General features: G+C 33.7%; 1 protein-coding gene and 1 pseudogene across 7 annotated transcripts; both read right to left on the minus strand.

Annotated features, from left to right (window-relative positions):
• Positions 1-4,020: 4,020 nt before the first annotated feature.
• LOC111310255 (SAC3 family protein A-like) lies at positions 4,021-14,508 on the minus strand (annotated as a pseudogene). Its single transcript, XR_016330329.1, has 13 exons — positions 14,093-14,508; positions 13,831-13,903; positions 12,099-12,956; positions 9,691-10,124; positions 8,603-8,704; positions 7,838-7,923; positions 7,522-7,702; positions 6,614-7,356; positions 6,423-6,482; positions 5,433-5,551; positions 5,183-5,316; positions 4,838-5,073; positions 4,021-4,516 (listed from the first exon to the last, which is right to left on the minus strand). The product of XR_016330329.1 is annotated as an SAC3 family protein A-like (transcript).
• Positions 14,509-16,332: 1,824 nt separating this feature from the next.
• Positions 16,333-22,747, minus strand: LOC111310256 (uncharacterized). 6 transcript variants are annotated; one of them, XM_089748360.1, is made up of 6 exons: positions 22,674-22,747; positions 22,008-22,209; positions 19,126-21,880; positions 18,858-19,035; positions 18,650-18,747; positions 16,416-18,514 (listed from the first exon to the last, which is right to left on the minus strand). In XM_089748360.1, exons 2-6 carry the CDS (start codon positions 22,029-22,031, stop codon positions 17,382-17,384), a joined length of 4,188 nt encoding a protein of 1,395 aa, XP_089604486.1. In that variant the 5' UTR covers positions 22,032-22,209; positions 22,674-22,747; the 3' UTR covers positions 16,416-17,381. The 6 variants fall into 6 exon arrangements, with proteins under 6 accessions (XP_022765257.2, XP_089604485.1, XP_022765255.2 ...); XM_022909522.2 differs by having other exon boundaries at positions 16,333-18,747; XM_022909523.2 differs by having other exon boundaries at positions 18,858-21,880.
• Between the last annotated feature and the right edge of the window lie 1,968 nt (positions 22,748-24,715).

Genomic DNA, 24,715 nt, shown 5'->3' on the forward strand with positions numbered 1-24,715 from the left:
TGTGAATACTTATATGTCAAGACCAACTCCAGTACACTTATATCTCAAAACCAACTCTAGTTAATTGTTCACTTAAGGTGGTGCGAACACTTATATGTTAAGACCAACTCTAGTACACTTATATCACAAGACCAACTCTAGTTAATTGTCCACTTTGACCCCGTTGGGTCTTACAGTTTTGTCTTGAGGCCTCACAAGTTAAAAGTAGTGTGAACACTTATATCTCAAGCCCAGACTAACTCTAGTACACTTATATTTCAAGACTAACTCTAGTTAAAGGTAGGGCCTCACAAGTTCTCTAGTTAATTGTCCACTTTAACCCCGTTCGATCTCAGGGTTTTATCTTGGAACCTCACAAGTTAGACCAACTTTAATACAGTTACATCTCAAAACTAACTCTATTAAAAGGTGAGGCCTTACAAGTTAAAGTTGTTCACTCATTTAGTCTCACGGTTTTGTCTCGGAGCCTTACAAGTTAGACTAACTCTAGTACACTTATGTCTTAAACCAACTCTAGTTAAAGGTGAGGCCTTACAAGTTAAAGGTGTTCACCCATTGGATTTCATGGTTTTGTCATAGGGCCTCACAAGTTAAAGGTAGTGTGAACATTTATATCTCAAGACTAGACCAACTTTAATACACTTATATCCCAATACCAACTTTAGTTAAAGATAGGGCCTCACAAGTTGTCTAGTTAATTGTCCACTTTGACTCCATTGGGTCTCACAGTTTTGTCTCAGGGCCCCACATGTTAAAGGTGATGTGAATACTTATATGTCAATACTAACTCTAGTACACTTATATCTCAAGATCAATTCTAGTTAATTATCCACTTTGACCGTGTTAGGTCTCACGATTTTGTCTCAGGGCCTCACAAGTTAAAGGTGATGTGAACACTTATATCTCAAGATCAAACTAACTCTAGTACACTTATATCTCAAGACCAACTCTAAATAAAGGTGGGGCCTCATAACTTCTCTAGTTAATTGTCCACTTTGACCTTGTTGGGTCTCATGGTTTTATCCTGAGGCCTCACAAGTTAAAGGTGGTGTAACCATTTATATTTCAAGATATTTAGGCTAAGAGAATCGAAATCCCAAAGTAAGCTTCATGAATCTGATACCCAGAAAAAATTCAGGTTGTTTGTGATAATTTGCAAAGTTTTAGCCTTCGAAACATTGGCATCTAAAAATTATTTTTGTCGAAACAAAATTCTAAATTGTGGGATTACATTCCTACTTTAAATTCTTACTTTCCTTTGTCACTAGGAACTATGAGATCTTAAAGATTTCATGGCTCAAAGTATGCTAAATGATTACGAAATGAAAATTTTTCAAAACTTAGAAATTTTCATTTTTAATTATTTTTAAAGTTATTTCTAGCCAATATTGATATTTTTAGTTATAAATTACTTGAATTTTAGTTATATTATTTTAATGAATTTGTACTTATTTTAATATATTTTTACTATGTAAATTTCATGTTATTAGTATTTTTAAAGACCTATTAAGTTAGATTTAGCTTTACAAAAATGATTACTATTAAATATTAAAAATTAAATATTTGAAAAAAGTTATATTGCTACAGATTTTTATGTTTTAATTCTTAATTTCATATTTATACTCAATTTTAGGCATTGTACTATATTAAAAGAATTTTTTTTTAATATACTAAAAATACTTGTAAATAGTTTCGAATTGTCAAAAATATTGCCACACAATCCAATTTGCTTAGAATGACCTACGAAAGGTTTGCCTTGTTAAATTTATATTTTCAATAGGAAGTTAAAGTCAAAATCTTGTTAATTGTTTAGGTAGCTTAATAGAGGGTCACATACAATTATATTTCAAGACCAACTCTAATTAAAGGTGAAGCCTCACAAATTCTCTAGTTAATTGTCCACTTGGACCTCGTTGGGTCTCACGATTTTTTTCTATGGTCTCACAAGTTAAAGGTAGTGTGAACACTTATATCCCAAAACTAACTCTAGTACATTTATATCTCAAGATCAACTCTAGTTAAAGTTCTCGTCACGTGCTGGTCGGGGGATAAACTGGGAAACGACAAACAGTTGACTCAAAACTGGTATAAACAGGGCAAATATGAGTGTTTAATTAAAATAAAGCATTGCGATGGTCCCTACGAATGCTCACACAATGTGATTTTTGCCCAGTACTTTGAACGTCAAAGTGAAAAAATTCAACCAAACGTAGGTAAATGACAGGAGTAATTATGACTCTCTTAAGGCAGCCAAGTGTCTCGTTGTCTAATTAGTGATGTGTATGAATGGATTAACAAGATTTCTACTATTTTTGTCTACTATCTAGGGAAACCATAGCCAAAAAAATGGGCTTCGTAGAATCAGCAGGGAAAGAAAACCTAGTTGAGCTTGACTGTAGTCTGACTTTGTGAAATGACTTGAAAGGTGTAGGATAAGTGGAAGCCCTTGGGCGAAATTGAAATACGACTATTTTAATGTTATTTTACTTATTTCGTGAATCAAAGGCAAAGCACGACCTCTTCTTTTAGACTCAAGGCTAGCCTTGATTGGTTAATCCGAGTAGAAGACATTGTCAGGTAATAATTTTGGTTAGGGCGGCACATCTATTAAAAAATAATGCAAGTGTCCTAATATGAACTCAACAAGAACAAAAATCTGGTATGGATCAAATCAAGCTAAATAGAAGTAGTTAAATCCAGGCAATTTTACATACAAACACGTGTAGAAGAGTAGTTTAGTTGACATGGTAAAAGGAAAAAGCCAGAGGTAGTGAATCAACATATGAATAAATCTAAAATTGTTGCAACTTTAAAATTGGATGAAATTGAGACTAGTATGACTATTTTAGAATCTGATATTGAAGATGAATTAGGTGTTTTTTCTCTTAAAAAACAAAAGATTGCAATTACAGGAGTTACTGAGATGTATAAGAATATTGTCACTTTAAAAAACAGAAAATTATTTAAGGCGTTTTGTACGGAAAACACCTTAAATAATACTTTTATAAAAATATTAACCCATTGACATCTTCATTCATAATTTTAATCTTCTTCCAAATATTTCTATATGGAGATATCTTCCCATACCGAAGTGTTTGAATGCCACCATGCTAGGATCTATTGTGGGTGATGATCGAAGTGTTTGAATGCCAAACATGCTAGGGTCCACATCCAGATAAACTTATATCTACAGATCAACTCTAGTACATATGGGATTCATGGTTGATCTCTAAGACCATGATATCTTCTCTCATTCTAACGAGGGCCCACTGTCCTTGGTACACATCGTTAGTACCCCAGAGCTGGCTTTGATACTATATTAAATATCCAACATACTATCAATTAACAATAAATGAAGGAGCCCAACTTGAATATAAAATTATATGATATTGGATATTTATTAGATGTAAGATACCACCACACTAACAAGCCCCCATCATGTGTAGGCGAAAATAAAAGAAGTTTTCTACGTGACAAATTTAGAAAGGGCAACAAAAAGAAATCATGGCTCTGAATAAAATTAAATGTATATTGAAAAACTGCTCATAAAAAATTATATAAGTACCTTAGGTTTATATACAACTAACTAATGGGTAAACTAAAAAATTAAATTTTTCTAAAATTAATCATATAATTGAGAGATTATCTATCATTTTTTTCTATCATTAATTCTAAAGATACAAATACTTAATTTTAGATATACAAATATAAATATACAAATTATAATATTATAACCAATTATAAATAAATATTTTCTCACATATATATAAATACTCGAATTATCTAATATATTTCCAAAACATAATATTCATATTTGTTGAGTATCCCTACATCGTCGTGGAGGATGCAACATTGCATATATAGAAAATTTGGCAATGCTTGATAGGTTTAATTTTCTTCCTTGGATCAACTCAAAGCAGAGTACAAGGTGTCTCTCTTAACTGATTTTTGTCGTTATTCGTTCAGATTAATTTGAGTTTTATATGTAAATATAGGAACTCAAAATCTAAAGCATTCATATATCAAACAAACTGATGAATTTTTTTTATTTATTTTCTTGATCCCGAAATACATCTATGTTCTGTCTCCGCCAAGAAAGAATGAATGGATATTTCAAAAGAGAAACACGAAGAAAATCTACAAATACAATGCTAGCTCAACCCCTCTCTGCTGTCCTAACAAAGCATTTCTGAGAGAAGTTGAATTCTTTTTTTTTCATATATATTTCATGGTATACAAATGTGATCTCATCTACTCTCTCTTAGGATACAAGCAACATCCTCAGCCCTCAGGCTTAACTTCATCAGACTTGCCAGCCGTTCTTCTCTGTTGTACACTGGACCGAGGATGGCAAAAATTTCAACTTAATCTTCTCACTAATGCTTTCAAATACACTTACGTACAAATAACTGGGCTACAATGATGTTCGTGTCAGAGAATCATTAACAGCTAGACTAGCATCGCCATGGGCTACTGCATCTTCAGGGTCTGGCATGTAGAGACTTGAAGATGAAGCCTGCACGTTAGAACAGTTCATTCAGTCAGAATCCCAATCCAAACTCAGTATCATGGGGAGGATAAGATGGTTGCACCAAGATGAAACTTCGACAAGTTCAGTCGGACTGTTGCTGTAAAGAAATTTGCTCATGACATGAAGTGAAAAATTCTTACAGGAATGGACTTCTGATATCAAGCTTATTTAATTTTATTTAAATTTCAGATAATGGGGCCAATTAACAACATGAGGATCTAATGGGTGTACGAAGGTGGAATATTGTGAATTATCCAACGGAAATATGATCAGACATGTTCATTATCCAGATGAGATTAACAATACCTTAGTATCAAGCTGCATCTCTCCATCACTACCTGCAACAAGGCATGCACCGTGTGCCTTTAACTAGTCAACACAGTCCTCCAATCCATCTGAGTCTTTCTCATCACTTCCTTCTTTTGTAGGCATACCGCTGCTGAAGCACAGCACCTGAGCAATGTATGAAACAGGTACCTAAGGACGGTGAGACTGAGACATACAGCTTACAGCCTTATATCTCATTTTCTTGACATAAAGATCTGCAGAAAGAACCAAAAAACAATGAACAAATGCAAGAAAAACCTTAGTACTCCTTTGATATATGTAATTGGTTATAAGCATTGGGGCAACCCTTTAGAAAACACTTACCCATAAGGCAGGTGTTCAAGTTAGGTGCCATTTTGTATAATCTAAAGAACATGACATAATTTCCTGAAGTCACTGCTGCACGAATTGCAAGTGCATGTTGAACAGCTTTATCCTTCTTTGCTTCATCAGATAATCTGGAAATCAGAAATAACAGGATACTTTGTGTCAATATTCATAGCATGATGAATAACTGAAATGATTCAAGAATCAAGGAAAGTATCTTTGCATATGGATAAGCAACACAACTAACCGTGACATTGGTGATAAGAGAGCTCTGTTGCTATTTGAGTGCACGATAACACAAAGTAAATTGTAAGCAGCAAACTTCATATGGCAACCCTCAATTCCTCCAGCATAAAGGATTTTCAGCTGTGATTGGCACCAAACACCATGGGAGGAAAAAGAAAGAAAAGAGAATTAAGACTAAAAATGTACAATAGTATCACATATCTCAATATTTACATTCACTATATCCAACTTCGCATTATATATTGGTTGCCAAATCTTTCAAGATGGAAAATGCTAAGTACCAGTTGAATCGGCATTGCATTAGATCCAAAATAGACACCCAAAAAAGAGGTGAAAAAGAAAGAAAATATGCATATCCTTTGGCACCCAGTCACCCACTTAGTTTACTACTTTCTGACAGAAACAAGGAACTTAAGGTGAACTTTTTACCCTAACCTTTTCAACAAAAGCACAATTTCAATGTGAAGCCAAAGTCTCAAATATAGCCTACAATCACTGTCACTCAGAATGGAAAAATTAGTTGCAAAGCATTTAAAGGCCATTAATAACTGCTAGGACATTTTCACAAATTTCCATAATTTTATCAACCTTACAACACCTAGAGACTAAAGAATTCAATTCACTACAGTACTTTTGGATAGTATTAAAAATACCTTAAGTGACAACTAACAATGTTGCCATAAGAAATAAAACTGAAATAAAACTAGGAAGACATGCTAATGTTTCGTAAAATAGATATACACACTAATCACCAGTGTCTATGAGAGTGTTTTTATCTGCATTTTCTTGAAAGCACATATGTTAATTTAGTTTGGCAAACTAGGCTAGTGCTAGATTTCGCAGCAAACCATTTGGCCACATCTGATAGCCATCATTTAGAAAAACAGAATCTATGCCCATTAAGAAACCATCTGTGATACTTTACACATTTTAATAAAAGCAGGTAAACAAGCTATTGCTAACAAGGAACTCTAACAAAATGAGTGCAAACCTGATTATACTCAGGCAGGTCCCCAACTTCCAATGCAAATCGAGCATGAGTTTCATAAACCTGGTTACCAGTGAAATTATGCTTGAAAATCAGTATACCATGCAGGAATTCTTGGTTTTAGTAAAGAAAATCCTCATCATCATAAACATATCTCTTTTTCCTGGGGAGGCAGGGATATGCATCATATATACCTTAACTGTCAGCTGGTTACGAATTCTTTGGACAGTCAAGTCTTGGCGAATAGACTTCAACTGATCACACTTACGAAGGTAGTTCTTTTGGGAATTTTGAACCATAAAGAGAGCTTTTTCCAGAACTTCTTCTGGTCTTACCTGTAAATCAATGGGGACGCTCAGTAATATGTGAATGACATCATTCTTCCTACTTAATATTTCAAAAGAAAGAATGCACATATTACTATAATGAAATGAAATACTGATAATTGCAGTGGAGGGATCTGGTGCACAAGTCGCAAATATCGTTTCTCTATTTCCTAGCATGCTCCTTTCACAGTTAGTGCATCCCAGTCAATGTCTTCAACAGCCCGGCTGCCACCATCTTCAAAGCTTTTGCTAAGCACCAAAGCACTAGCCCTTCTAGCATACAGGTTTCCAGAGCCAGCATTTGCGGCCTTAAAGTGATTAATTTATGCTCGATTTCCATGCACTTTCTCAAAACGCATGGAACAATTTTCCCATCTCTTTCTTTCCTCCAGTGTATTAGCAAGTGCGATTGCACCAGAATAATATGCTGTTAAATTTTGTTCCATATCACTATCACTAGATGCATCACCATTATCAACAGCACTGGCACCAGCAAGACGCTGCCTCTTAACAGGCCTCTGGACAGTTTTACTTGCAGATTTCTGTTCCATCATTGGAAACCTAGTGTTATTCATAATATCAGTCTTCCCTTCAGAACTTGTACCTGTGGGCTGCAGAATAATTTATTCAACAAAGAAAGCTCATTAAATTATTTGTAGCAGATGTGCAACACCTTAAGAACCAATTATATCACTGAACCATACTGCAAAAGGAATGTATCAACCCTAGAGTAGTATTGCTATGAAGAAACAAATGTGAATGGAATTAGACACTACCTTTCTGCCCTTTTCATTGACATGAACACAGCTACTATATTTTGCTACATAATTGTTGACAGAACCCAACTTGTCAACTGGTTTCTCCTCTGGTAAAGGCTCCCACCTGCCCTTGGATCATCTAGTTGGACTCTTCTTATACTTTGCAAATAAAGAAACAGGGGTTGGATTTTGTAATTTGCTGCTAAAAGATAAAAAGAAAGGAAGAGAGGAGTAAGGAAGGAGGCAGAAAAAAGTATTAGTAAAACCAAAATAAATATTTCCAGATACATGCAAGCCAAAAAATCAAGCACAGATAGGGAACTAGGATTCATACTTCTTATCAGCTATATCTGCATCTGGTATTGGAAAGAAAGGCTGAGCATCCCAGTCTCGTGTATGAAGTGCACCATCATTAGTTGCCTTGGTAATTATATAAAAGAAGACGTAGGAGGTGGAGGGGAAAAGTAAATATGCATCCAGCAGAAAACAGTAAAATATACTGCAATGGAAAGTAGAACTATGGAAATACAAAAATTAACTCAAATAAATAAAAATATCCGGCAATTATCGTACATTTAAAAAGTAGACACCAATTAATCTCAATAACTTTAAAGCTTAATCCTAAGACATAAAGTAGCTTCTACAATAGCATCCCTCGTAAAGAAAATAACAGTATACATGTAGGAAATTAGAAAGTTATTGGCTATGAGACCATAAAGCTAGGCACATGAATCATTGATCTCAACCTTCCTTTCGAGTGGGCCCAGTACCCTCTTTTAAATTCATATCAGAAGTAACTGTTAAAACGAATGAGAGGTCAACAACAGAAGGTCAGCCTAGTGTCTGTTCTGTCCAGGGTTCAAGCTAGCCCTACCTCTGGCTCTGCCAAATTGTAAAGATACAATTTGTGCAGTGAATACACTATAATTTTTCATTCAAACAGCTTGTCATTGCTGGCATATTAAGAATTCATTAATACAAACTCTTGAGTGCTTGATTACAATGTCATGAGAAAAATTAAATAAAAAGAAAATAATTCATTTTGCACATAATTCTGAAAAACAGCTACCCAAAATTTATTTTTAAAAAATACCCTCACCTCCTTCATGACTTCCTGGCAAGCTGCCATTTGCTTTTCATCTTTACCTTGAGCCAATGCCCTTTCAACATAACTCTTTAATGATTTTTGGAACATACCAGCCTGCAAGCAACAAAGAATCCATTAATTGTTGATGCATAACCAGACATGTGTAAACCATACAAGCCTTCGTTTTTTCTTTTTCTTTTTTTTTTTTTTTTTTTTTGGGGGGGGGGGGGGGGGAGAGGAGGGGTTTGTAAGTCTTGCAAACCATAATTTATCAGACCAATTTCCAAGAGTGATCTGTGTCTAAATCATCTTAATCTACGGCATTTATGTGAAGATGCATTTTAATTCAACCCTGCATAATCAAGTAAGTTTAGCCATATCTGGTATTAGGAGCCAATATGGAAATGAAGAATGCAGCTCGAATGAATAACAGGACTTCTCAAATATAAGGGAGTGTACCCAACACTGACAAATATGCATGCATATTCAATATTTCAAAACAACATTAATTCACCAAACTTATTAATGTCTTACAACCTACAAATTCCAGTTTAAATGTAATAACTCTTGTTTATGAAGCAACAATCTTGCACATCAAATGATAACATGCCAGATATATCTCCAGACACGGCAAAGCTAAATAACCCTAAGCATTATTCAGACAAACATATTAATCATGACTAAACAAGTTCAGCTTTCGAGTAAAAGTTTTCTAGGCATCTATCAACATTTTTTAGGCATGAACAACTAAACTGAGGCACAACATCATTCACTTGCAGACTACTTGAATTCAAGCTTTTTCCGTGTACAATGAAATACTTCTACCATGCTGTCAAATCCTGTAACATTACAGCACTCAAGCACTAAGACCCAAATAAATCATTAATTCTTATAAAAAAACTACGTGCCTAATGGGTGATCAAGTTGTAGAGCTTCCGCAAACAAAGAAATTCAGATTTGACAATTTATATATATTTCAGGTACTAGTATGCAGATGTTCAGTACTCACCCCTTTATTTTCTAACAGAAAATCTCACAGGATAACTCTATGGTGTTTATTCTGAAGAAACACAAGCAAACAACTAAATCAGAAAGTTCACCTTGAGTACAGAATCAGCTGTATCACTAGGCAACGCTTTCTCACTGAGTTTTTGCAGTGAAACACTGACATAAGCAGGTTTTGCTACTACACCGTTGTTAGGGCCATCCTTGTCCAATTTGGGTAAACCCAATGGCAAATCAGAAGCGATTCAGGGATTTGTTTGAATCTGCAGTTTGCTTACCCTTCGTGTATCTAATGGTTGAACAGTTCTCAAAGACGGTAATTTTGAGGTGCCTGCTGAGCTGCAGGATACTGCAAATTGGAAACTTGAGGGCAAGAAGATTTATGTTGTTCCTGAAAGTTATCATATGAAGATTTTGAATCCAAAGGCTTCTGAAAATGTGGCTGTACAGGACTAGGATGCTGATCTTGAAAACTTGGAGCCCCATTTTTCCAGTATCTATCATAAGCACCAGTGACTCTTGCACCAGGCTGACCAAAAAGAGCACAAAAAGATGAAAATAATTTTAAGTAAAATATTAAAACTCAAATAACTTAAAGGGACATTAAGCTAAATGCAATTACCAACAAAGAGAAACTAAATGGTTAAACGGGAATCCAAAAAGAAACTATTAATAAAGTCATTACAATCATAGCAACAAGAAGCACAAAATTCCTACAATCTTCCTCTTCATACAATACATGATGCATTATAATATGATAAACACATAAATTTATTATTTTTCTTGTCCAAGTGGAAAATGAAATCCACCTTGCAATCTGGAGGTACCATAACATGTACTCTAGTCTTCTGAGAAGCATAGATGCACTCTTCTTCAGGAGCATTACATGAAGAAGAATTTCATTAAAAGCTTTAACAAAGACCTACTATCACTTTAGGAAGCTTTCAATAGAATCAGAATTATTATCACATGCACAACAGGCATCAGTTTGATAACAGTTCATATAAGAATTCCTTCATATCCCCTATACCCCCTTAAGCAAAACCTTCAGAAAGGTTGCTGTGACTATCAAACATCACTCCATTGTTAGGTTAAAGGACAGGGAGCAGGTGAACGCAAGGGAAGTGGGATTCCACAACCCAGTGGGGTACCATAGTGAAAAGAACAAGCAATGATTACCCTACACTAGGTACACTTTTTATGTGTTGCACAAACAAAGGGCAGTTGCATGCTTTTTCTTTCCTACCCCGTTGAAGTAACTCAAAAGCTTACAATTGTTTCAAGCCAAATGATTTTCTTTCCCTCCCTAAATTCCACCCTTTTTACCAAACATAATGCAAAAGTTAAAACAAGCATTCCACCTCAAACAAAAGTAGTACTAAAATACTTCCATCCACACTGTTCCATATGTAACACAAATCCACCTTCTTAGCGACACTGACATACTGCAATTAAACCCAGAATAGTTATAGCAACTCAAATCTTGGCATGAAAATCAAAAGCCCTTGGCTTTCACAAAGAGATTTACCATCTAAATAGCTCACTGATAGCAGTTGCTAACATTAAACGAACTAAGGAATTTGAAATAATAGTACTCACATCTTAACAGGCTTAACATATTGCCATACAGCAGATATGTAGGCCATTAAAACATCATCCAACTAAAAAGCTAAAAAGCTCAAAAATATGTAACAAAAAAATTTTATAAGCATTGGATAAATCCGTTAAAAGGATATATCAAATCCTCTATTTCACTAATTCTGCAATAAAGAGATATAATGCTAATAGCATACTGCCTTTATGTTAGACCAAAGAGTTAACCCCTTAGGACATTTTAGATTTACAAGTAGCAGCGGTCCTGATTTTACAAAAGAGAGAGGAAATGTTGGTCTAAGGGGCAGACTTTGAAACAACCTTACCACCATATGTTATGCATAGCATACTCTAACTCGTATCAAAAACAAAGACAGTATATTTTTTAAATTCCAAAAATCCCTCATCTTAAAAACAATGCAATCTCAGCCAGTGGAAGGTCAATAAAATGAACCCAACATTCTAGTAGAGCATCCAAAATTCAATATCTAAAATTGAGAAGAATAATGTTTAGGATACAAAATATAAATAACAGATCAGAATCAACCAAAGACAGATGAAACACAATGGGTTGATTGGGTTGAGATGCAGTCTATGCAAGAGGAAGTATCACATCAAATAAGAAAATTGATCAATAACAATCACACACACACAGTATTGCACTTACCATACCATACCTCAATTCCAACAAAACAGAAATATAAGTAAAATTTATGCACAAGCATACTTCAAGGACAATCAACTTCAACCATAAAAATTTATCTAATACAGCAATAGGCCTAAACATAAACAAAACAAAATAATAATAATAATAGAATGCATATTTTGAGATTTGCAGTTAGCACAATCAAGTCATCACTATGTATGAATTCAGCTAATCATGTACCATGCATCCAATACAATCTCAAACCTGCAACGAAGGCATTTGAGATGAACTGGACTCTCGCCTCCAAGATGGGGTGCTTGGCTGTTTGAATTGGGATTTCCACCATTAACAGCGGGAACCTGAGACACATGAGACAGCTGAGTGGATGTACTAGCAACGGACAAATTTTCTGTTCCCAGGGCACAACTAACTTCCGTTTGATTGTAATAAAAGGCCCACTGCTTGTAATGCTGCTGATATTGCGATGAATTTGTAGCAGCATTACCAGCAGCATAAGCCCCGCTTGTATCTGGAGTGTAGTTTGAATACTGGTGAGTAGTATAATTTGCATAATTGCCTTCATTCCACGTGGTAGTCTGATGAGTGTAACTGCTGCTTGGGTACCCTCCAGCTGTCTGATAATCACCAGAATTGTGGTAAGCGCTTGAATAACTTGCAGGCCCAGCATTAGACCCTGTATTCTGAAATGACAAAAGAGGCTGGTAAGGAGCACCTGTGTTTTGATATGCTCGTACTGGCTGAGAGTAGGAGGGGTTAGGTTGTTGCTGATAACCATTATGTTAACCTTGGTATCCTGTGCTCCCATATGAATAAGGATCAGCAGAATTTGAGTATGAATTATAGCCACTGTAGTCTGGCTTTGCATTTGCCATTCCTAAGCTCGATGAAGTAGCAAGAGATGTTGCATTTGACCCATCCTGAATGGTTCTTGTGGATGCCTCTATGTGCTGAATATGATGGTAAGTGGAATTCGAAAAACTTCTATTTTCAACAGAGTGATTATCCACACCATACATGTTCCATGATGCAACTTCAGAACCAGTTGTTGAGGGAACATATGAAGATGTCTGCCCCTTGACTCACATTAACAATATATCAGTTCTGAAAAAAGAAACAAAAGTAAATGAATGAGAAATAACCAACCAAAATAACAGAATTCAGATGCCAATCACGAAAGTGCATCATTTATCTAAAATAAGGTTCTTGTAAATTCAGAACTTCAAATATAACTAATTCTAAAATATGCCATTAACTTGGATGTAGTATGTACAAGTAGAATCAACCACCAGATAATAGCCTGTCCTTTTCAAACAACTAACTGATGTAAAAATCAAACCCAATTCACAACATGAAACACTCTTCACTTCCAAAATGCCTAAAGAACTCTAACCCAACTAAACAACTTAGAAACTTCAAACCCAATTTTTTACTAACAATGCCCTTCAGTATATGATATCAACACTTTTACAATCCAACTCTAGCCAATCCAGTTCACAAGAAGCATATTCTGCCCCACAAAAAAGACTAAAGAGCCAAACCTAACTTAACAACTTAGAAACTTCAAACTGAAATCATTGCAAACAGTGTTACTACCTTAAAAACTAAGATTAGAACACCCATTTAATCCAATTCTTACTCAAACCAAACTCACAACATGAAATATTCTTCACTTTGAAAATGCTTAAAGAGCTTAAACCTAACTATAACACTTCAATCCAATCTACAAAGCAATGCTATAACCTTTAGTTTTCGATTTCAACATCGTTGTAATCCAATTCAAACTAACCACATCAAGCAATATTCTTCAATAAAATACCTAAAGCACTAAAATCTAACTAAATAACTTAGAAACTTCTAACTTTGTTCATCACAAACATTGCTACAACCTTTGATTTTCAATTTTAACCCAACTCATTACTGAATCAACTTCTTTTAACCATTTGAGCCCCCCTTTTAAAAAAATAAAGGAAATTACCTCAATAGAGTTTGGGTCAAGTGCGGCTGATGTTTGTGTATTAGTAGCTTGATTCATCATTTCATCATCATCCCTATATTTCACCACAAAAACAAAAACAAAAAAAACAAAAGCAGAAAATTAGCACCCCAAAAAAGAACTACTAACTTTATCAAATCAAGAATTAAATTACCCAAAAAAGTTGAAACTTTTGCATTGAAATAATAATTAGAAAATTAAAAAAAAAACCATAAAACCCTAATTAAAATAAAAGGAAACTAACCAATTTCTAACCTTCAAAAGCCCTCGAAATTGATGGTGAAAAGGAGAAGCTTTTTAAGTGTTTTTCGCAGCAAAGAACAAAATTTTGAGATCAAAAAGGAAAATTCATATGTGAAGTAATTAGATATAGGATTTTACAAAGTAAAAGAATAAATTAAAACATAGCAGAAAATATAGAAAACAAAATTGAATTTAAAAAAAAAAAAAACCAAAATCCCACGAGCGAGATAGAAAGACAGACAAAGAAGAATGATAAATGGAAGAAATTTATAAAAAAAAAAAAAAAAAAAAATTAAAGAGAAAGAAAAAGAGATTCAATCATGGATGTTTTTGAGGTCATCGTCGTTTATTCGTTTAATGGTCGTCGTTTTTATTTAGAGTGGTTGAATTGTTACCAATTTTGAATTAGAAAATTGAAAGGATTTGAATCCCCTCTTTTTATAATCTCTATATATAAATAGATAAAATAAAATAAAATAAGGAAAATCGGTTTTTAAAAGAATTGCGTTAATATTTTTTATTATTATAGTTATAACAAATTAATTAATATTGAAAAAATATGAGACAAATGAATTTTGAATTTGGTTTTATTTTTTAATTAGTCAATGTTTGATGGCTTTTTTAAAAAAAAATAATGGATTTTATGATTTTAAATTAATGAAAATTATTAAATTTTGATTAATATTGTGATGATCATCATAAAATTTTTAATTGAAGAAAATAAAATTTAAAATTAATTTTAAAGTAGGAGAATATATTATTAATTTTAAATGTTTGGATATAATAACTAATTAATTTTGTTTTACATCAAATTCAAACATATATATAAGTTTAGATGGAAATATATATAATTTATAATTTAATTTTAGAGGATGAATTGATATAATTAATTTCCCAATTTACCAAAATCCGAGATTTTTTGCGGGTTGTGCTATTTCGACAATGAAAACGGCGCCGTTTGAGCTGGGTTTGAGTTAAGATTCCCATATCAAAACCCAGCTTGATTTGGCCGAAAACTTTTGCAATATTTCATTACATTATAAAATATATTTCAATATAAAACTTTTTTAAATATTAAAAAAAAAATTTCCAATGTTTATGAATGTATTCATTGATTCTAGCTCATTAGGCCTCGTAGATGGACATTTCTGATCTCAAACACAAGTTCATATACAAATTATTTTCATTTATTAATTATAAATAATATTATTATATTAAAATTTAAATCTTAATTTCTATAATTTTTTTATACTATATTACACCATCTTTTGTATAAAAATAATAATATAATCATTAAACATATTTTATTATTTTTTTCTTATCATATAGATTTTAGCTTGCGCTTCCCTAACTTTTGCATTATTAAACCCATGTGACAAAAATCAAATTTAATAATTCCCGAATTCATTTTTATAAATTATCAATATCACTGAAAATGTTTAAAATAATTTTTCATACTTTATTTAAGAATTATTTTTTAAGCTTCGACCAAAACTAAAAAGTTTGTCTTATTCATTTATTGCCAAGGGGCATAATAAAATTTATTTTTTTGGTAAAAAAGGGAATTTAAAAATAAAAAAGAAATTATAAATACACTGAAATTTTAAGCGAATGTCATCTTGATGACATAAATGAATTACATTAAACCTCAAATTCACATCAAAGCCTAATTTGGCCAATGCAATTCACTTCTAAAGTCCCCAGTCTGATTGGTATGGCAGGTGACTTTTGTTTGAAGTGGACCCTAAGTCTCTAAATTGACCACTTATTGAAGCAGTCCTATATCAATTACCACCAATCAAGTTTTTTACCCTTTATTTTTCATTTTTAAGTGTATTATTTTCATAGTGCTTTCTGCTAAATCTAGAACAAATACCCAGGATGCTTATAACTTGAGATTGAGAATATTTCACAAAAAAAAAAAAAAAAAAAAGGGCCTGCCTTGCCTTTGGGTTGTAATCCCAGCTTCAAAACCTTAGAATTTCCCAAACCTGTTTGAACAAATGAAATTTCCATTATCTTGATGGAGGTCAATTAAACCATCCTTAAACAGGGGATGTGAAAGTACACACATCAATCACCATCCCCCATGCATAATCACTGCTTCCTTCCAGATAATGATCAACTTCTAACAACTTTCTTTTTTTTTGGCTAGAAGTTTAGAGACTATTTCTTAAGAATCAAACCCCCCATCACTTTCACATTTCAACCAATAAACCAGGGAAGCATAGGACCCATAAATTGAAACATTCAACAATTTATTCATCAGCATACCATCGCAGACCTGATCTCTATCCACACAGATGATAGCACACATGACCGGCTTGAAGCAAAAAATAATAATAATAATTCAATACAGAAGCTACCACAATGTGAACATGAAGGTAAAATCTGATGTAACTGATCCATATCTCATGCTAAGAGACAAAGTTTAAAAAGTTCAGAATTTAGTTCTACTGGAACAATAGATTAGGTTTATATTCACAGAAAAACCTGCTGCTCTGAACCAAAAACCCAGGCCAGATTCAATAATTCCCATCTCATAAAACTTGGATCCTTTATGTCGAGAAGAAATAAGAGTCAAAGCACCAGTAGAGGCAGGTATTGCAGTAAAATGCAGCATTTGCAGCTCTGCCTCTCTTTCATTTCTTTTAAATTTAGATTTTCAATTTTCATGGCAATATCCAACTGTCCCATGAAAAAGCTTGAAAACAATGTCACTTAACCGTTATGTTACTGTACAGGGAAGTCATTTATAAAAATAAAGTCGGTCAATCTGGACCACATGAAGCCATGCCATTTTCGCAATTAAAGTGATGACCAGCTGGGTAGCATGCACAAATGCGAATTTATTCATGTAAGTAATAGATAAATTAATCATACCCTTTGTTTCCTTTTGTTCTTTCAAATGCAAGCACTCACCTTTTATCAGCTGGAAAAAGGTCTGGCCAAAGGAATAACAAGCAAATATCAAGTTAGGTTAACAGAGACGGTTTGAGTTGTCTCTCGAAAACCTGCCAAACAAAAGCATCTTGATCCGTTCTTCGGGCAAAGTACCACATACTTCCATTGCACTAAAAATTACCATCAACTGGTTCTGCTAGCAGCTGCTTCCATATTTTATTTTACATCCTAAACAAGGGATCATGGCATATGCAGAAAACAGTCAAGAATGGTAAACACTAAACATGGTATCCCTAACTATGCAGAAAGTGGAAGTAACAGATTCTGGCCCCGCTGCTCCAATAATTTACATCATTAACAGTGACTAATGGCATAAACAAACCTACTCAAAACCGTTTTCGTTTCACTCGTGACATATCATCAAATCCATCATCATGCCAAACTTGACCACCATGCCTGAAATTTCCCTCCTGCTCCTCAATGTTTCTTGTCCTCCTAGGAGCATTCCCAGGTTGATTTTTGATCCGTCCATCAAATTCCCTTTCCCTCATATTTCCTCTTTCACTTAACTCTGGATCATCTTCTGTACAGAACCTAAAGGATCTAGGGCCACCCTCAGCATTAAGATGAAAATTCTCACTATCAGCACCACTATAAGGAGGCCTAAAATGCCGAACAGGTCCTCGTCTATCACCATACCTTCTCCTCTCATCAGCATTTCCATCAGTACCAAGCTCATGAAACCTGCCAGATGGCATGGGCCCACAAAAGTAATCATCACCATCATTCCTTTCTCGAGGATCTACAATATCCAAACGTCTACTGTTTCTAAGTAAAACACGACCAGATGGGCTCCTATTAGGGATGCCAGACCTTGGATGACCATGATCTCGAACAGGATCCAGATCCCGCAAATCATTAGACGGTCGAGACAAATATGGAGGAGATCCATGTCTTCTAAGAACCATTTCTCCAGCGAAATAAGTATCAGGTGATCTCATCCTCCCCATCCTGTAAATTGGTGATGATCTTCGATTACGTAATTCCAAAGGCCCTCCAAATCCATTGGGTGATCTTCTCCTAAGAGAAGCCCATGGACCAGGTGAGCGAGTTCGTGGTCTTGTCGGAGACTTTGAATGAGTTCGTGGAAGACCCCTTCTCTGAACAGATGGAAACTCCCTGTTCCCCCTAACAAAAGGACCATCTAATCCCTCAAATGAAGGTTGGGAGTGTGCAAACATTGGGTCTGTATGGTCATCAGAAAAACCTCTCATATGCCTCAATCCAACTAATTCAGATCCATCTTCACCAATGCATCTACTTGGACTAAGATTTCTTGGAACTCTGCGAACCGATGGAAGCCCGCATGCAGCAGGTCCATCTCTTCCACCAGGAGACCGCCTCCTTCGGGGTAAGTGGGGGAAAATTGATGAATCATCACTCAAAATCTTTCTCCCACCTCGTCCAGCACCAAAATATGCACCATCTTGCCCATTATTATAGCTACTAAAGTTAAGATCTGCATCAGAAACAGCAGATGCATATTTATGTCTGACAACACGAAATTCTGTAGGACCATTATAAAACTCTGAAGCAAAGTTACATTCTGAATCCCGACCACCACATAGGGTGTCTATCCGACTCGAAATCCTACCTCTTCCACGCATAAAACTTATTCTATTGTTTCTGGATGGCTGATCATGATGCCTCTCTCTTGAGAATCTATGTGAACTGTCACCATAAGCTTCATCTCTGAGGGTAAAAATTGTCAGAAGAAAGAAAAATTATAACAGACATTTATTAATCATCAAAAGATATAAACAAACTAAAAGAAAGCAGCAATGATAAATAGCAATAATCACCTCCCTCGAGGATGAAACTTATCTCCTTCAAGGGCAACATCAGGCAATCTCTCTCTTCCAACTTGCGACTGCAATGTCCTGCCTGAAATAGATCTTGTTCTGCCAGGAGATGACAGATTAGAAGCTCGAGATAAGTTTATAATCCGACTCCTATTACCTCCATCGTTGACATCCTTACCTGCATCATCACCATTTAAAAATGCTTCTGCCTTACGTAAAACTGAATTGCTTTTTCCTTCTGAATTAATTTTTTTAGCAGCATCTGCACCCGGAGCAATGGTCACTGAAGTTCCCTGGCTTGTATCAGAGGCTTCGATAGACGTTTGCTCTCCCTCTTGCACTTTAACAGTATCCTCAGTTTCTGATACATCAAGTGCTTTTCTTGGCATGGCCTTAATGGGTCTCTTTTTGCCAGTTGGACTGGAATGCATATCAACAGCTGATGATTCTTGCAAACAGACCTCTTTATCAGCTTCTGTAGTGGAATCCTGATTGACAGTTGTGTCAATACATTCATTAGTATTATCTTCACTTGTTTTACCAGGGTCTTCTCCTTGAGTTTCTTTTACTTTGACAGAGGATGAAAATGGATTTTTATCACCAACAAACCCTACAAACTCTGAGTTTCTATAACCAGAATCACCATCATTTCCATTTCTTGCCTCTCGCCTCTCACATATTGGAGTCTCTATCTCAGTGTTCTCTACAGGTTCTCTGACCTCACCATCTTCAAAATCATCTTCTGCACTACCATCATGTTCCATATCCATAGCTGCAGCTAACTCTCGATTGTCATCTGACTCATAATTAGAGCCATATGAATCTTCCTCTTGAATGTCACCTGATAAATTAATTTTTTCCTCATCACTTACAGAACCCTCAACTGTTCCCCTTGAATCAGGCAGTCTTACATCCACAAATTTCAGTCTGCAATGATCAGGATCTTCAACATTCTTATCCTGGGAAGTACAGTTATCTATTTTACCGGAAATCTTTAATTCATTAACATCATGCACCTCAGAAGAAATCATTTTAGAAGCATCTTCAGCCTCACCACAAGGCTTAATTTCTTTGGCTTGAATAAAATGTTCCACGTGAGTTGACACATCGCCATGTAATGACAAATCAGTAGAAGTAGGTACTGTTGCAGTATCCAGAGGACGTAGCATTTGGTCATCCGATTGATTCAATGATCCCTCCATTCTCTTTGGTGTTTCCTGGTTACCCTCGAGCACTGGTTCAGGTTTTAAGGATCTAACATCAACTGAATTTAAGGGACTGAGACTTGAAGATTTTGAACTTTCTGAACTGCACTTTTCAACTAATTCACACTTCACCCTTGTACTATTTAACAAGCCCATAGGTTTGGCTTTAACTACAACAGAATTAGTTTTGATGCTCTCATCAAATGGTTCTGATTTTACAGGCTTAACGTTAACCATGGTCAACTTGGCAATAGGCATTGATTCTCCAGGTGAGTTGATATTTGTAATAACTTTGCGCAAGTCCACTTCAGCTGATGAGCCTGAAGGTTTTTCCTTGGAGTTCAAATGAAGATGGGGCATAGAGAGGCCCAAACGAAGTGAATCCTCAGCGCTATACTGCTGGCTAGATAGTATGCGCTCAAACTCTTCAAGTATTTTCCGCTGTATAGGCATACTGGTAGCAGTCATCCCAGCTGAGCAAATTAATGGCTTTATATCATCCATATGAGTAGTTTTTTGGCTTGCACCATCATCACTGGCAGGAACTTCCCAAGAATCCATTGTAGTATTCAAATCCCAGTTTGTTCTGTCAGCAAGCATATCAGCACCATTAGTATTAGGCTGGACATTGGTACTTTTAAGTTGAGCACTGCATTCTCCTTTGCTTAAAGATAGATTCAAGGAAACAGGTTCTGCCTTTTCCTGATTTTGAAAACCATGCTCATTATTTCCACTAGCCATAGCTGAAAGATATTCCCTTGAACCTAATGATAATCCAGGGTTCCCAGAAACTGTAGGTAATTGTGATCTACACTTTCCATCTCTATTTTGCTGGCTATATATAACTTTCCCTATATTAAGAGTAAGAGGAACGTTGCCTACTAAGTCCAACTCAGATTTTGTTGGCTTTTTCAGGATATTATCAGATTCTCCAGTTGCCACAAGCTTCCCTTTGCTGTCAGTACCAGACAAAGACCGAGGATCATTGCCTACTAAGTCCAACTCAGATTCTGTTGACTTTCTCAGGATATTGTCAGATTCTCCAGTTGCCACAAGCTTCCCTTGGTTGTCGCTATCAAACAAAGTCCTAGAGTGAACAGTAAAGCTTTGTTCTTCAAGTTTTACCCTAAGGAGGTTACTATTACCCTGCACCATGCTGCCATCTGTATCATCAGAACTTTTCTTCTCTTTCTCAGTTAAAGATCTCTCACTTGCATCAGAAAAGCAGGAAACACTTGCTGCAATACTACTAACATTTGAAACCCTTGCTGCAACACCACTAGAATTAGAAGTTTCCACAGCATTACTAGCATTAGAACCTGCTGTAACACTACTAGCAGTAGAACTTGCTGTAACAATTCGAGAAGTAGAACTTGCGGCAACACTACCAGCATTCAAACTAGCTGCAACACCAGTAATAGTTAAATTCCCAGCAGCTACACTAGCATTTGAACTCCCTACTACACCACTAGTGTTTAACCTTGCTTCACCACCACTGATGTTTGAACTCGTTGCACCAGTAACAGTTAAATTCCCAGCAGCTACACTAGCATTTGAACTCCCTACTGCACCACTAGTGTTTAAACTTGCTTCAACACCACTGATGTTTGAACTCGTTGCAACAATGCTATCATTTGAAATAGCTGAACCCTGAAGCGGACTAGAAACTCCTTTCTGCTCTGATTCATTTTCAGTTGATAGTAAAGGCGAATCTTCAGTCGGTTGAGAAGGTGAGCAAATCAAGGGATACCTCCTTTTCTTTATTGGAATACCTGCATTGTATTCACTAAACTGCCCAACACTGGGTTTAACTCCCATCTACCAACAGAACATAAATAAATCAATATTCAACACAAAAACATAAAAATATTGAAACAATTTCCCTAAGCTTAGATGCTAGAAACTTAAAAAGAATAAAAATTAAAAAAAAAAAAAAGATAGACACCTCTTCATTTCCAGATACCGGCATGATTCCAAAATTTTCGCCTCGCCTTCTTCTCTCTTACCAGCTTTTAGATTAAAATTAACTTCCAGCAAAACAATTATTTTAAACCATACCCTGAAATCTATCCCTATTTAAAAGGCAAAATTCCCAAATCAATTCATTGTCTCTCATATAACCTAACAACAGAACCAGTAAGAAACACCTGCAATTAAAAAAGAAATGAAAGGGTAAATTTATACAGCCAAAAATTGGTTCCAGATTCACAAAATAATTTATAAATTCCAAAAATAAACAAACTAACACAAACAAATTATCCATAAATTATCCCCAATTTTTTTGAATAAAATATTTAAATAAACATCTAAGCAATCTAGAACATGAATAAAAAATATCTAAAGCCGATCAAAATTTTAAAACAAACAGATCGATTATTGCACTGCATTAAATCAACATGAATTAAGCGGAAAAAGGGTAAGAGAAAAATCAAGAAAAGACATATCAGATCGAAGTATTCAAACAAGATAAATATAATCTAAAAATTAAAAAAAAAAAATGAATCCATTTACAGGTAAAAGTACATGAAATCAAAATCAAAAAAGAAATATTGACCTTATTATAATAATTATTAAAAATAAAAATCGAAAAAAAAAAAAAAAGAAATCTTACCTGATCAAAAGGAAAGAGAGATTGAAATCTAAAGCTTCAACAAAATGAAAGAAAGGGAATCTAATTAAGTGTGTACCCTAGGGCTAACAACTTGCACATTATATAGAGAAATTTCTTTTTTTTTATTTTTTAATTTTTGGCTTTGGTGGAGATTCGATGATGTCTTTTTCAAAGCTATGGAAAATGAGGTTCAATAGATGATTGACGCGTGTTACCTGCTTGGAAAATCATAGCCATGTAGGCTCCACCATGATCATTCACTTGCATTTGCCGGCCATAGTTATCTATATGCTTTTCTTTGTTTTGGTACTATTCATTTATTTTATATTTATTGTTTAATTTTATTTTTAATGATTAATTTTTTAAAAAAATTTATTAATTTGGGGTAGCTGAAAGTTGAAGAGACGAGGAAGCTTCCTACAAAACGACAATCAAAACAGGACCAGTTCTGACATTGACCAATAATTGACAGCACATTTAAGTTTCGGTGACTATGCGACTTGGAAATGTATATTTTAATTTGAATTTTTTGCATCTCTCTCCCTACCAGTACGTGTACCGAACTTGATAGGATAAATTGGAACTTCCCGTGACGAGACATTAACGATGAAAAGGAAAATTCACCGTGTAAACTGGCACACTGTCACCAAATAGAAAAGCTGATGGGGGCCGTGGCATTCTAAGCCCTAGAATGTGGCTCTTCGCACAAAATTTAGTTAGAGATTGTTACATCACCTTGACGAGCTATGCTACGTGCCAAGTATCTCAATCCCATAGGCACTTCCTATTGTTTCTTTTATGAAAAATAATTTTTATATTTTTAAATATTTATTTGATAAAAAATTAATTAATCAATAAAAAATAAAATTATTTTTTTTAAATTATTTTAAAAATTACAAAAAAGATATTTTTTTAAAAAAAACTATTTATAATTATAACTATTTATTAATATTTTTAATATAATTTTACTTATAAATAATATTATATTAATAAATAATATTATATTATATTACAATATATTAATAGATAATATTATATGAATAAATAATATACTATTAATATAATATATTAATAAAAATATCAATAATTATTATAATATACTCATAAATAATACTATTATATATTAATAAATAATATAATATTAATAAATATTATTATAAATAAATATATACTAATCAATAAATAATATTATATTAATTAATCATATATTAATAAATAATATACTATTAATATAATATATTAATAAATAATATTAAGAAATAATATTATAATATATTAATAAATATTTTTAATTTAATTAATAAATATTATAATAATATATTAATAAATAATATAGTATTAATAAATATTAATAAATATTAATAATAAAAAATATTATAATATATTAATAAATAATATAAAGAATAATAAATAGTTTTATTTTAAATATTTTTATAGTAACATAATATTTTAATATTAAATATTTATTATAAAAATATTATTATTTTTTAATATTAAAAATTTTAATAATAAATACTTTCAATATATTTTAATAATTAATAATTTTTAATATTTTAATAATTATATTAATATCATTTTTAAAACAAAAAGATTTTTCAAAAAATAACCAAACGACGAAAAATATTTTTCATTAATTTATCTAAACAACAAAAAATTTCTTTCAATTCAAAAAATATAAAAATTTTTCAAAAATTATTTTTTAAAAATAATTTTTTATTAAACAAACATAACCTACATTATCTCTATCGCTTAAAAATCAATTAAAGTCTCTCACAAAGTACTTAAAAAGGGTTTAAGATGGATTATCAATGATGAATAATATAAGTTTTTCGCATGATAATTAGAAGTGTAATTATTGAGTTGAGTTGATACATTGACATGCTTAAGTTCGATCTCAATTCAAAAATCAAAATTCGATTCGAATTTGATAGAGTTATATTTTTTAAATTCGAGTTCACTTGATTAAACTCAAATCATAATAAAAATTTAAAATTTTAATTAATATATTACATAACAAGTTTAATGAGATAAAAGAAAAACAA

The sequence above is a fragment of the Durio zibethinus genome, chromosome 19, assembly GCF_047325235.1.
Source record: "Durio zibethinus cultivar Kanyao isolate XHJ-2024 chromosome 19, ASM4732523v1, whole genome shotgun sequence".
Classification (NCBI taxonomy): Eukaryota; Viridiplantae; Streptophyta; class Magnoliopsida; order Malvales; family Malvaceae; genus Durio; species Durio zibethinus.

What these genes read in the sequence shown, in the direction of transcription:
- LOC111310256 (XM_022909520.2), bottom strand. Translation starts at nt 22,031, where the DNA reads ATGCCGGTATCTGGAAATGAAGAG. An exon ending in CGGTATCTGGAAATGAAGAG is followed by an intron (nt 21,881 to 22,007) that starts GTGTCTATCTTT and finishes TTCTGTTGGTAG; the next exon opens with ATGGGAGTTAAACCCAGTGT. An exon ending in AAGTTTCATCCTCGAGGGAG is followed by an intron (nt 18,748 to 18,857) that starts GTGATTATTGCT and finishes TTTTACCCTCAG; the next exon opens with AGATGAAGCTTATGGTGACA.